The sequence below is a fragment of the Onychomys torridus genome, chromosome 8 (genome assembly GCF_903995425.1).
Source record: "Onychomys torridus chromosome 8, mOncTor1.1, whole genome shotgun sequence".
Taxonomy (NCBI): Eukaryota; Metazoa; Chordata; class Mammalia; order Rodentia; family Cricetidae; genus Onychomys; species Onychomys torridus.
The window spans coordinates 86721036-86734463 of record NC_050450.1 but is presented as its reverse complement, the minus strand read 5'-3'; the positions used below and the strand labels follow the sequence as shown (position 1 = coordinate 86734463).

The 13428-nt window shown below is 43.9% G+C and overlaps 1 protein-coding gene across 3 annotated transcripts; it reads right to left on the bottom strand.

The window, feature by feature from the left end:
* Positions 1–452: 452 nt before the first annotated feature.
* On the bottom strand, positions 453–12294 carry Zpbp2 (zona pellucida binding protein 2). Of its 3 annotated transcripts, XM_036197045.1 has the most exons (8): positions 12074–12294; positions 11869–11934; positions 10721–10846; positions 9420–9581; positions 8284–8502; positions 7497–7579; positions 2300–2480; positions 453–893 (listed from the first exon to the last, which is right to left on the bottom strand). In XM_036197045.1, exons 1-8 carry the CDS (start codon positions 12117–12119, stop codon positions 799–801), a joined length of 978 nt encoding a protein of 325 aa, XP_036052938.1. In that variant the 5' UTR covers positions 12120–12294; the 3' UTR covers positions 453–798. The 3 variants fall into 3 exon arrangements, with proteins under 3 accessions (XP_036052938.1, XP_036052939.1, XP_036052940.1); XM_036197046.1 differs by lacking the exon at positions 11869–11934 and having other exon boundaries at positions 505–893; XM_036197047.1 differs by lacking the exons at positions 8284–8502; positions 9420–9581; positions 10721–10846 and having other exon boundaries at positions 505–893.
* Between the last annotated feature and the right edge of the window lie 1134 nt (positions 12295–13428).

Sequence of the window (13428 nt, the reverse complement as noted above, 5' to 3'; positions counted from 1 at the left end):
TTTCAAAAGTACTATGGGTTCTGGAGAGATGGCTCAATTGTTAAGAGCACTGGCTGTTCTTCCTGGAGACTTGGGTTGGATTCCCAGCACCCACATGAGGATTTACAACCTTCTGTAACCAGTTCTGGGGGATCCAATGCCTTCTTTTGGTCTTGGAAGGTACCAAGCACATATCTGGTGCACAGATATACATGCTGGCAAAACAAACATACACATCCGACAAAATAAGTCTAAACACTTTTTTTTTTATGCGCTTTTCAAAATAGGGTCTCTCTGTGTAGCCCTGGCCATCCTGGAACTTGCTCTGTAGACCAGACTGGCCTCAAACTCAGATTCACCTGCCTCCACCTTCTGAATGCTGGGATTAAAGGCGTGAGCCACCATTGCCTGGCATTAAAAACCAAAATCAAAAAGGGTATTCTGTATGTCTTGATAGAAGTCATTTTAACAAATTAATATATGGAAAATAGAAATTTTTTATTGTAATATACTTTGCTACTCATTTTGACCTTATATAGTACCAGGTACAAAGCATGTTTTACTTTGTAGATAACAGAACACATTTCATTTAAAGGATCCACTAACACTTCACTTCCGCTCATACACTGGGGACACTGAGTTCAACTCCTCAGAAATGCCTTGTCAGCACTTTTCTGTTGTTTCTAAAATGCACATTCCCAAAGTTTTGCTCTTACAGATCTTATTTATGGACGTATCTATGATGCTCTCAGATGTGAACAAATCTTTGTCCCCACCTTCAGAGGCAAGTAACCATGCTTTCATCTCTGGTCTTGAAGTTTATGGGCAAGATTTAGCTCCATATGAATGGACAGAAACACAGATCTGACAGGTGACATCGACATCAGGACTGAATGTTCCAGGACTACAGACCACTGCAAGGGAAAACACAAGCTGTCTGTCAGTCAACATAGTTCATAGATACCACAGAACAACAACACAAAAGCATCTTCAATATTACACCTTTCCTACATAGGACACCCACACTAGTTCAACCAATAAAGTTGGGAAGATTACCTCAAACTTTGTAATGTGATAATTTTAAAAACAGGGGAGCCTTGTGGATTATGACTTTAACTGTACAAAGATGTTTTGTTTGTACTGCAGCGTTTAACTATGTAAAGGTGTGTTGCATTTGTTTATGCTGCATTTGTTTAACAAGGTAGAGATGTGTTGCTCTGCCTGCCTAAGGCACCTGATTGGTCTTATAAAAAGCTGACTCGTCGATAGTTAGGCAGGAGAGGGCCAGATGGGGCTGGCAGGCAGAGAGAATAAGTAGGAGGAGGAATCTAGACTCAGGAGAGAATGAGAGAAGAGAATGGGGGAGAAAAAAGGGAGACGCCTGGGACCAGCCAGCCATGGAGTAGTATGTGCAGAATGGAACAAACGTAAAACGCCCCAAGGCAAAACATAGATGAAGAAAAACAGGTTAAAATAAGTTTTGGTTTTTTTTTTAGTTTTTTCGAGACAGGGTTTCTCTGTAGCTTTGGAGGCTGTCCTGGAACTTACTCTGTAGACCAGGCTGGCCTCGAACTCACAGAGATCCACCTGCCTCTGCCTCCCGAGTGCTGGGATTACAGGCGTGTGCCACCACCGCCCGGCTAAAATAAGTTTTAAGAGGTAGTGGAACAAGCCTAAACTAAGGCTGAGCACTCATAACTAATACTAAATCTTTGTGTCATTATCTGAGAGCTGGCAGTCTAAGAAAGCCTGCTACAGGGAAGAGTTAGAATACTGTATTTTCCCTTTTGTCATTATTCCCAAGGCCTTCTCAGCGCCTCGTGTATAAGTGCCTGCCTGCAGCAATACCTTGTGTCCTAGCTCTGTGCTTCCCAGGCAGGACCGTTCTGCACAGAACAGTATTGTATGCCAGAACACCATGGAAATGTGTTGTAAGATAAGAGAGAACCGTACAAAGAACATATATTAGGATAATTATATTTGGAAATTTGGGCTTTGAAGTTTTTGACTTCTCTTTTTTATGAAAGAATCAATGAAAAGATCCAGTAGCCAGGTGCTGGTGGTCCACGCCTTTAATCCCAGCACTCGGGAGGCAGAGCCAGGTGGATCTCCGTGAGTTCAAGGCCAGCCTGGTCTACAGAGCGAGATCCGGACAGGCACCAAAATTACACAGAGAAACCCTGTCTCGAAAAAACAAACAAACAAACAAACAAACAAACAAACAAACAAACAACAAAGATCAAGTTCAATAATCCTAGGTGAGTTATTCATCTTTTCTCTGGAATATACAGACATTTAGGTATTTATATTTTATAATTACCGCAGCAGCTAGCACAATTGCTGTGTAGACCTTCATTTTTCCCAAAGCCTGGTCGACAGTTATCTATTCGTACTACTTGAAAACTGTGGTCCACAAAATGCATAGCTGGTATAGTTTTATTAAAGTGATGGTACAAAATGTATGCTTGGCTCCGAAAAAATTCTTCTATCCGATCTCTTGCCTAAGATTTAGAAATACCAGAGAAAATTACAATTACTAATACAATAACCAAACTTCTTCTCATGAACACAGGCCATACAATGTAGCAGAAATATTTCTTGCTCGTGCATTAGATGAAGTCCTGAAAAATCTATGTTAAGACCTAAAATTAGTCTAGCTTTGACTTTACTAGTTATTGCTAATTGATACATGGAGAGGTTAAGGAAAACAGCAGGGATGGCTCAGCTGGCCAAGCACTCTCCTTTCCTGCCAGCCCAGTGCTGGAGGGCGGGGGAGACAGGATGATTCCTGGGCCTTGCTGGACAGAGTCTAGCCTAATCGGGAAGAGACCCTGTCTCAAAGGAGGAGATAGTGCTCCAGAGATTGACACCTGCAGTGGTCCTGTCATCTCCACACACCCCCCCATGGACCTGCGCGCACACACACACACACACACACACGCACACGCACACGCACACGCACACGCGCACACACACACACCCATGGACCTGCACTCACGCACACACACACACTCCCATGGACCTGCGCGCACACACACACACACACACACACGCACACGCACACGCACACGTGCACACACACACACCCATGGACCTGCACTCACACACACACACACACTCCCATGGACCTGCGCGCACACACACACACACACACGCACACGCACACGCACACGCACACGTGCACACACACACACCCATGGACCTGCACTCACACACACACACACACACACACGTGGACCTGCACACACACACATGTGCACACACACACCCATGGACCTACACACACACACACACACACACACACACACACACACACACGCATGCACGCTCGCACCCACGAATTTGTTGTAACATCTTTTTCATACAGGATCTCTAATGCTATATGATCATAAAAAAATAAAAATAAAAACAAAAGCCAAGGTGTTGGTTCAGCAGTTAAGAGCAATCTCTTCCACAGGATCTAAGTTCGGTTCCCAGCACCCACATGGCAGCTCACAACTGCCTGTAACTCCAATTCCAGAGGATCCTATGCCCCTTTCTGGCCTCCTCAGGCACTAGGCGTGCATAAGGCACACAGACATACATGCAGGTTAAAAACTCAAATATATAAAATACATAAATAAAATTTTAAAAAGAGCAAAGTAAAATAGAAATCAAGGATTTAATCAGCATTACAAACTAATCATGTGAATCTGGCTTTGGGACAAACTATAATAATAACTAAGCCTAAATGAGCACTTCTTATACATTATCACATTACAAGCATGGACTTGGGAACAAGACAGGAGAGTGAAGATACGTTTTTTGTTGCTGTTGTTTTTCAAGACAATGTTTCTCTGTGTAGCCCTGGCTGTACAGGAACTCAACTCTAAAGACCAGGATGGCCTCAAACTAAGAGATCCACCTGCCTCTACCTCCTGAGTGCTGGGATTAAAGGTGTGCACCACCAGGCCCAGAATGAAGACATTTTTCTGTCTGTCCCCTCAGCCTCTGGAGCCAGCAGTGGGGAGAACAGCTACCACATTTCCTACAATGTGATTTTGGAAGTGCCACAGATTTAACCTACAATAATTCGATTGTGAAGTCTTCCTTCAGACTAATGCTTAACCATTTAGAAAATGAGGACCAGGGATCCACCTATCTGCTATAAATAAAATACATAATATGAGCCTGGGGAGCTATCTAATATTCCAGAGGTACCGTCTTAGAGTTTTTACTGCTGTGAAGAGACACCATGATCTCAGCAACTCTTATAAAGGTGAACATTTAATTGGGATGGCTCACTTACAGTTTCAGAGGTTCAGTCCATTACCATCACAGTGGGACATGGCAGTGTGCAGGCAGACATGGTGCTGGAGGAGTAGCTGAGAGTTCTACATCTTACAGGCAACAGGAACTAGACTGTGACACTTGAACATAGGTGACCTCAAAGCCCATCCCACAGTGACACACTTCCTCCAACAAGATCACACCTACTCCAACAAGGCCACACTTCCTAATAGTGCCACTCCCTTTGGGGACCATTTTCTTTCACACCACCAAATTCCACTCCATGGCCCCCAAAGGCTGGTAGCCATATCATAATGCAAAAATGCATTCAGTCCAACTTCAAAAGTTCCCATTGTCTATCACATTCTCAACACTGTTTAAAAGTTCAAAGTCTCTTTTGAGATTCATGCAATCTCTTAACTGTAATCCCCTATAAAATCAAAATCAAAGAGATCACATACTTCCTACAAATAATGGCACAGGATGTAATTACCATTCCAAAAAGTAGGAAAGGGAGCACAGTGAGGAAATACTGGACTAAAGCAAGACCAAAAACTACCTGGGCAAACTCCAAACCCTGCATCTCCATGCCGGATGTCAAAGTGCTCTGCAGATCTCCAGCTCCTTTTAGCTTTGGTGACTGCAGCACACTTTTTTTTTTTTTCCTCTTGGGCTGGTTCCACTCCCTGTTAGCAGCTCTCCTTGGCAGGTATCCCATGACTCTGGCATCTCTAACATCTTGAGGTCTCCAAGGCAATCCAGGCTTCAACTTTATAGCTCCACACAATGGCCTCTCTAGGCCTCCATGCAGGGACACCCCTGACACATGCCTGGCCTCAGCGGCTTTCTTTAGATTCAGAGGCAAATTCCATAACCTGTTTCTTCTATCCTTAACTCTAAAACCACAAGGCCGAAGCTGCCACATTCTGGCCCCACATGGCCACCTTGTTTAATTACATCTTCACCAGCTTTCTGTTTTTGATGCTTACCTTCACTGCCTAAGATTGGCTGTCCTTGAACTTGCGCTGTAGACCAGGTATGGGCTCACTCTCAGAGATCTGCCAGCCTCTGCCTTTCCAGTGCTGGGATTAAAGGCATGCTCCATCACATCCCATCTCTAAGCTTTGAATTCCTTTTTGAGAGTTGTAAATTTAGCTATGAGAACTTGTCCTGAGGTCACCACTCCCTTCACCCCATTTCTTAATCCGTCTGTCTCCTTGAACACAGAAGTCAGCTCTATTCCGCTTCCTGGTGCCCCTTTCTCGGTCTGCACATCTTGTATTTTTCTTCGCTCAGCTTGCTCCCTTTCATTACAAATCTTCATCAGAGTTAACATTAATATCCACATGACAGAGCCTAGGCTGTTTTGAGATTTCCTTTGCTAATGAAAGTAATCTAAAACTCTTCACTTTAGCCTCAGGCAGACTCTTCAGACAAGGGCAAAATCAGCCAATTCTTCACCAAATATCACAAAAACAATCTCTAGGCAACATATTAATATTCTTCTCCTCTGAAACCTCTTGAGCCAGCCCCCCACAGTTCAAATCACACTCAGCACCTCTGTCTTCCATGCTCCTCCTAGTTAAGGCCCATTAAGGTGTGCTTAAAGCATGCCACTGCTTTCCTAACCCAGAGTACCAAAGTCTAAATTCCTCCAAACAAAAACATGGTCCAGCCTTTCACAGCAATACCCCAGTCCCCGGTAAAACTTCTGTCTTACTTAAGGTTTTTTACTGCAGTGGAGAGACACCATGACCATGGCAACTCTTATAAAGAAGAACATTTAATTGGAATGGCTCACTTACAGTTTTAGAGATTTAGTCCATCATTATGGTGGGACATGCAGTGTGCAGGCAGACATGGTACTGGAGAAGTAGCTGAGAGTCCTATATCTTGTAGGCAACAGGAACTAGACTGTGACATTGGGAGTATCTTGAGCATAGGAGACCTCAAAGCCCACCCCACAGTGACACATTTCCTCCAACAAGGCCACACCTCCTAACAGTGCCACTCCCTTTAGGGACGATTTTCTTTCTTTCTTTCTCTCGAGTTCTTTCTTTCTTTTCTTCCTTTGTTTTTGGTTTTTTTTGAGACAGGGTTTCTTTGTGTAGTTTTGGTGCCTGTCCTGGATCTTGCTCATGTAGACCAGGCTGGCTTTGAACTCACAGAGATCTGCCTGGTTCTGTCTACTGAGTGCTGGGGACCATTTCTTTCAAACCACCACAGGTACTATCATACACACATACACACACACACACACACACACACACACACACACACACACCAAACAAACAAAAAACAAACACACAAAAAAAACCAAAACAAAAAACCCAAACACCTACTGACATAGCAACAATCTTCATTTAAAAGACGGAAGCAGGCTGGTGAGATGGCTCAGTGGGTAAAGGTGTTTGCCATCCAGCCTGATGACTGAGATCATTCCAAGACTCATATAATGGAAGGAGAGAACTGACTCCAGCAGTTTGTCAAGGGAATTTTCTCTCTGTGTTGTAACTATTTCTTCATAATAAAAACATTTGAGGGTCTGTAGAGATGGCTCAGTGGTAAAGGAACCTGCCAAGAAACCACATGACCTGCTCTGACTCCTGGAACCCACACAGAGGAAGAAAGAACCAATCCTTCCAGTTATCTTCTGACCCTCACATGTGTGCAACAGCATGTGTATAACACACAAGGCATTCTTTTTGAGATGGTTTCTTTTGTGTAGCCCTAGCTGTCCTAGAGGCTGTCCTCTGTGGACAAGCCTCGTCTTGAACTCATAAAGATCTGCCTGCCTCTGTCCCCCAAGGGCTGGGATTAAAGTGTGCACCATCACTGCCTGGCCACAAACATAATTTAAAAAATTTAAAAGGAATAAACTTAAATTATTCTCTAAAAAATAGAGCAGTGTTGTTGTTTCATATGTATTGATATACACATATATACATATATGCACACACACACACTATATATATATATATATATATATAGTGTATGTGAGTATGCTCGTGTGTAAGTATACATATGTGGGTGCGTGCAGACCATGGTTTGCATGTGGCGGTCAGAGGACAACCTGAGATGGATTCTTGAAGAATTTTTTTCTTTTGAGATAGGTTTCATGTAGCCCAGGCTGGCCTTGAACTCACCGTGTAGCTGAAGATGACCTTGAACTCCTATTAATAAGACAAAGTATTTACCAAAAGCTTTCCAGGTCACTCAAGTGCTTTTCCCTCATGATGAGAGCTCACCTTGAGGATGTTACGATTAGTGGCATCCTCACAGTCTGAAGAGTCGTTGCACACACTTTTCCAGCCTGGTGCAAAAGGATTCACTGGAGAGGAAAACACAACAGGTACACAGCGGCTTGTAAAAGTGTCGAGCACTCTAGTACAGCCCTAAATGTTCTGGCTGGTGAGCAGGCATAGGTACATTTAACCCAGCTAGCTAATCAAGTAGCAAAGTTAGGTGTGCAGTTAGAATAACCCGTGCCCTGTGACTTTACTCCATCTGGGGGCTGGTGGAAGTACTACAGGACTTGAAAATGGAAATTCGTTGGGTTTGGTTACTTCTTCTTTTGCGTCCTCAAAAATAAAAAAAACAACAATAAAACATCATTTCTAAAATTGCATAGTTAAAGATTATGTTAATAAAATGGTACTGGCCTTAAATTATAAACAATATAATATTTGAAGGTAAGCGACTAGTCTGCTGACTTTTTTTTTTCCGAGACAGGGTTTCTCTATGTAGTTCTGGTGCCTGTCCTGGAACTTGCTCTGTAGCCCAGGCTGGCCTCAAACTCACAGAGATCCGCCTGCCTCTGTCTCCCCAGTGCTGGAATTAAAGGCGTGCGCCACCACCGCCCGGCTTGTCAGCTGACTTTTAAAACCTCAACCAGGCAACAGTATATATTAATGCTTAGCAAACACTTTAAACCTGTTATTTATGAGACCTCTTATATTTACACGGCAATGATTTTTATAATCTATCATGGTTTTCAACTACAGTTATAAAATTAATGTCATAAAATTGTTTCACCTTGAAAGGCTATGAATAGCTCGTACACGAAGTCACGGTCTGGAATTTTAACAGAATGGCACTTATATGATGGCTCTATGACATGGCATGACAAATCAGAGATTAAATTATCCAAGATTTTCTTCAGCACTCTAAAGAGCAGGTCATTATATCTTCCTATACAAGATTTTGTGGTAAAACGCACAGCCATGTGATAAGAATAGTCAGGTTCCCGATAGGCTTTAGAAAGAGGTGAGAACAAAAACAATTGTGCCTTGCATTAATTTCTGCTACTAAAAAATTTCAAAAACATGTAATACTAAACATCATTAATCTTGCAAATCAGTTTAGAAAATGTACTAATAAAATACTCCATAAGTTTGCTTACAAAATACATATAACTAATAATTTTTTTTTTTTTTTTTGTTTTTCGAGACAGGGTTTCTCTGTGTAGTTTTGGTGCCTGTCCTGGATCTCGCTCTGTAGACCAGGCATGCCTTGAACTCAGAGATCTGCTGTCTCTGCCTCCTGAGTGTTGGGATTAAAGGCATGTGCCACCACTGCCTGGCATAACTAATAATTTTAATGAAAAAATGTCACTGTCATTTGATATCTAGCTACTTAGGAGAAGTAGTTTCTGTGAGATGGCAATACAGGTAAGTTAATAGTATCAAGTAAACAATGGAGGAGCTGAAGAGATAGCTTAATAGTTAAGAGCTATGGTGCTCAGCACCCACAATCAGGTAGCTCATACCTGCCTATAATTCCATCTCCAGGTCATCCTTTTCTGGACTCTGCTGATACCTGCACTCATATGTACATAATTCACACACATACACATACTAAATCTTAAAAACGTAAGAATGTTTTGGGTAGGGGGAGGGCTGGAGAGATGGCTCAGAGGTTAAAAGCACTGGCTGCTCTTCTAGAGGACCTGAGTTCAATTCCCAGCAACCACATGGTGGCTCACAACCATCTGTGATGAGATCTGGCGCCCTCTTCTGGCCCACAGGCATACATGCAGGCAGAACATTGTATACACAATAAAGAAATAAATCTTTAAGAAAAAAAGGATGTTTTTGGGGGACTGGAGAAATGGCTCATTTATTATTATACAATTATTATATTATATTATAAGTATATAATTATAGTGTTACCAAAGATCATAAAGTCATATCTCTTCTTTATTGTAGTTTCTTCTTGGGTTTCTGCTTTAATAGTCTTATATGAGAGAGTACATGTGTAAAGTCCGGACAAGGACTCCATAAAATTTTTCACTATCAGTTTTCCTGTGTTTGTTACATTTATTTGGCCATTCCCTAAACAGAAAGAGGGGATTCTTTGGTTACTTAACAGGTAACTTAAACATTATTCAGTAAACTCAGGACTACAAACAAACATACCAAAAATAAAAATAAAAATTAATAGGCTATTTCAACTTCAAAAACCCAATAAAAATTTTTTAAGACAGGGTCTCACTTGCTGGCCTTGAACTCACAGAGATCTGCCTGCCTCTGCCTTCTGAGTGCTGGGATTAAAAGAGTGTAGCACTATGCCCAATAGCACAAAAGAAAATCTTAATTGTCATATTACTCTATGGAAAAGTTACACAAGTTGGTATTCTTGTGAAATCTATGTTAATTTATTTGTTGGCATCTAGTTTTGATTGATTTATGTCAGTAATTCCGTAAATTATATATACACACATACATATTTACATAAGACACAGATTAATAATGCCGATATCCCAAGGAACTCTTCTAACATGAAAAATTACGTATCATCTCGTATTACTGGCGTTTCATGGGTAAACCTTAGCAGTTATGGGAAGTTTTGAGCAGCTTTGGGAAATAAGGAACAGAACTATCTTCCTGGGGGTAGGACAGCACAGTGCAAGAGCGTGCCTGAGAGGGAGACTCTGGGTTCAATTCCAAGCACTGGGAAAAAACAACAACCCCCGTCTCTTTGGCTAGCTCAGGCTACCTTCAAACTTGCAATCCTCCTGTCTCAGCCTCTCACAGGCCTGCGCCATCCTTTGGATCTGCTTTAGTTTTTGTGTAGGAAGAATAAGTCATAGGCCAAGAAAAATTTCAGTTTGTCTAAATGTTGAGCAAATTGAATTACAGTTAAAATTAAATTTGTTGGGGATGGAAAGTTTGCCCAGTGTTTAAGAGCACTTGTTGCTCTTGCAGGGAACCGGGGTTCTATTCCCAGCAGCCACATGGTGGTTCACAACCATTACTAACTCTAGTTCCATGGGTTCCAATACCCTCTTCTCATCTCCCAGGGCATCAGGCATGCATGTAGTATACATACATGCATGTAGGCAAGAAAATAAAATACACATAAAAATAAAATGAATTAATAAATGTTTTAATTTAAATTCATTCTTTTCAACAATGACAGCACTTTTAAAAAACCAATGTTCACATCATCAAAATATATTAAAATAATTTACCTGTTAATGTATTTTCATTTGGCCCAATCCATAAGTAGGCAGGGTCCACTGTTTCTTTACTAGCACGATTAACATCCATACAAACAAGGACAGGGCTATCCTGATGTAACTTTACATATATTTTCACTGTGACAAAATAAATTTCTGCATAACTACATTATACAACAAAATAAGAAACACACTTCTATTGCTTTGTCCCAGTGACACCAATTTATTCTTTCTGGATTTCAGTACTTAAAAAGTGGTCATAACATGTTGGTTGCTAGTTGTCATTTAGAAATGAAGTCATTTTTGCTTCTCATAGTAAGCCTTTGAACTGCACCTTGTTGGTCGTTACACACACACACACACACACCAATTCTGTGATAGTATATTAAAATGTATGTAAGTTCCTTACAATGTACACATTCATAAATAGCTCCAATAATTGTTTGAAGGGATCGTGGAATTAATGTTCAGAGGACGTGAGCTTGACTGACAAACTATTTCAAAACTGAAAACATGGTATTTCGCCTGCGCTTCCTGTTGTCCCGTGAAGCGCTTACTAGGGAGGTGTTCTGCAGAGATGGATGCTGACTCAGTTGGTAGCAGCAGTGACAGTACGTGATCTCACAAGAGCCTTATTTTAAGGCCCAATCATTGCAAGAGTCTGAATCTATAAAGGCTATCGTACAGTTTGGTGGTGTAGTTGGGGCGCTAGGAAGGGGAAGACCTTAATGCGGAGACGTTCTAAAAACAATACAATGAGGTGGCTCCAAGTTATCTCAAAATTTTTCCTTGTAGGAGTGTAGGAAAGTTAAACTACAGGGAGTAAGATGGGAGCTGGGGCTTGATGAATGAGTAGAGCTGGTTCCTACAAGAAGGAGAGACGAGCCTTCCAGAGGGACGTCCACCCCGCTAAGTGGCTTCACCCATGACAAAGCAGAGGTGTTTGGAAGAGAGGTGGTATCAAAGCACTAGAACCCGCGATGAATACTGGGATAGAAGACCAGCGTGCGGACGAAAGGATGCAAACTTCCCGAACTGCAGTGTACAGGGCAGACGGCACACTGGCCCTCGCCCTTCTCCCCTCCAGGGAAGAACCTAGGCTGGTGCACCGCATCCCCCGCTCCGGGGACCGGCCTCGCGTGGGAAGAGGCACTGATTACCTGGGCGTCCTACCGTGCCGTAAACAATGCCTTTGTTACTGAATAAGGAAGGACGCTGCGATCCAACTGCGGAGGAAAGAAAACCTCTGACTTATTAGTGTTGAGAGGACCCAGGGTTGGGCGGGGAGCAGGGCGAGGGGAGGCGTAGGAGAGGCTGGGCGGGGGACTTCAGGCAGAGGGGAGGAGCCTGCGGGCCAAGCCCCACCTCCTAGGAGAGACCAGAGCAGCGCGGAGAGGGTCCACGCGAGCATCGCGGCTCAGGCACTGGCGGCGACAGCTGGGTTCCCTCCTACCTCAGGCCAGGCCCAACGCCTCCCCATCGCTCCTCTACAGAGAGAAGCAAACCGCCGAGGGCATTTCCCCTACCGGTCCGCGGCTACCACGGGGGCGGCTGCGCCCGAGGGCGCCTGCGTGTTCCGGCGGGGCACGAGGGGCGGGGCGAGCGCGCGGAAGGGAAGGCGGGCCCCGCCCCCTGGCGCACGCGCAGTGGCAGGGCGCTGCACCGGCCGAGCCTTTGGCACCCCGCGTCGGGTGCCACGTTCCGGCGCTCCGTCTCTAGGTCGTGTGAAGAGCGTGTCAAGGAAACGAGCGCAAGACTTCCGGGGACCTCCTCAGGCTAGGGGCTGGAGGAACTGACGCGAGAGCTCAGTGGGTCGCTGGGACGGTGGTGGCGCCGAGCAGCCCGAGGATGCTATCGCTTGGGGGATCTGAGGAAGGGAGAAGTTTGTGAGAATTTCCTAAAAGCGGGGGGCCCAGCTCGGGAACTCCCCAGTCTGACCTAAGAGCCAGCGTTGCCGGGTCTGGCAAAGCTTCACCCACTGCCTTCTTCTGGCGCACAAAAGCGAGATCTCGAAGCGCCTTCCGCGCGCCAGAAGGGTGCCCCACGTGGAGGAGGAAGGGTGGACCTCTGTTGTTCAGCTTGGAGTGTGAGATGAGGTAGAGGGACACCCCCTTATGCAAATTTGTTCGGAAGTAACTTTGCTTTAGAAAATGGGCCCCATCGAAAGGCAAGAGCGTATGATCGTTTCCTCAGCTGATGTGAGGTTCAGTCAGTATCAGGGAGGTCCGAAACAGTCTTTCCAAGTTCTTCCCCCGCCTCAACCCCATGCTGGGACCCAACCCAGGACCTTCACTGAGCTGAATCGTCAGCCCCATCGTGCGTGGCCCCATCTTGACTACTGTTTAGGTGACCTGAAAGGCCCCATGTATTGTGTATTTCTTAGCAGTAGATCACCATCCTCAGTAGTGGTTTTGAGTAGGTTGGCAGGTAGAGAGCCCAAGGTTCAGATAGGGTGCAGAATGGTTATTTGGGGTGAGATCAAGGGTTTTCAGTTTTATTTCCTTTGAGCCGAGTCAGTATTTGGACTGTTTCAGATGGTCCAGGAGCAACCTCTGTCAGTAATTTCATTTTTAGTCACTGTTAATTTTATCTATCTAGCACAAGCGTGAAATGTGAGTCAATGAGTCAGATCCACCCACTGTCAGTTACTACGTCTAGACTCATGGTTTAGTCTCAACTGTTAAAACTGTGCATGTCGGTCTGTGCACTACAGTGCACTG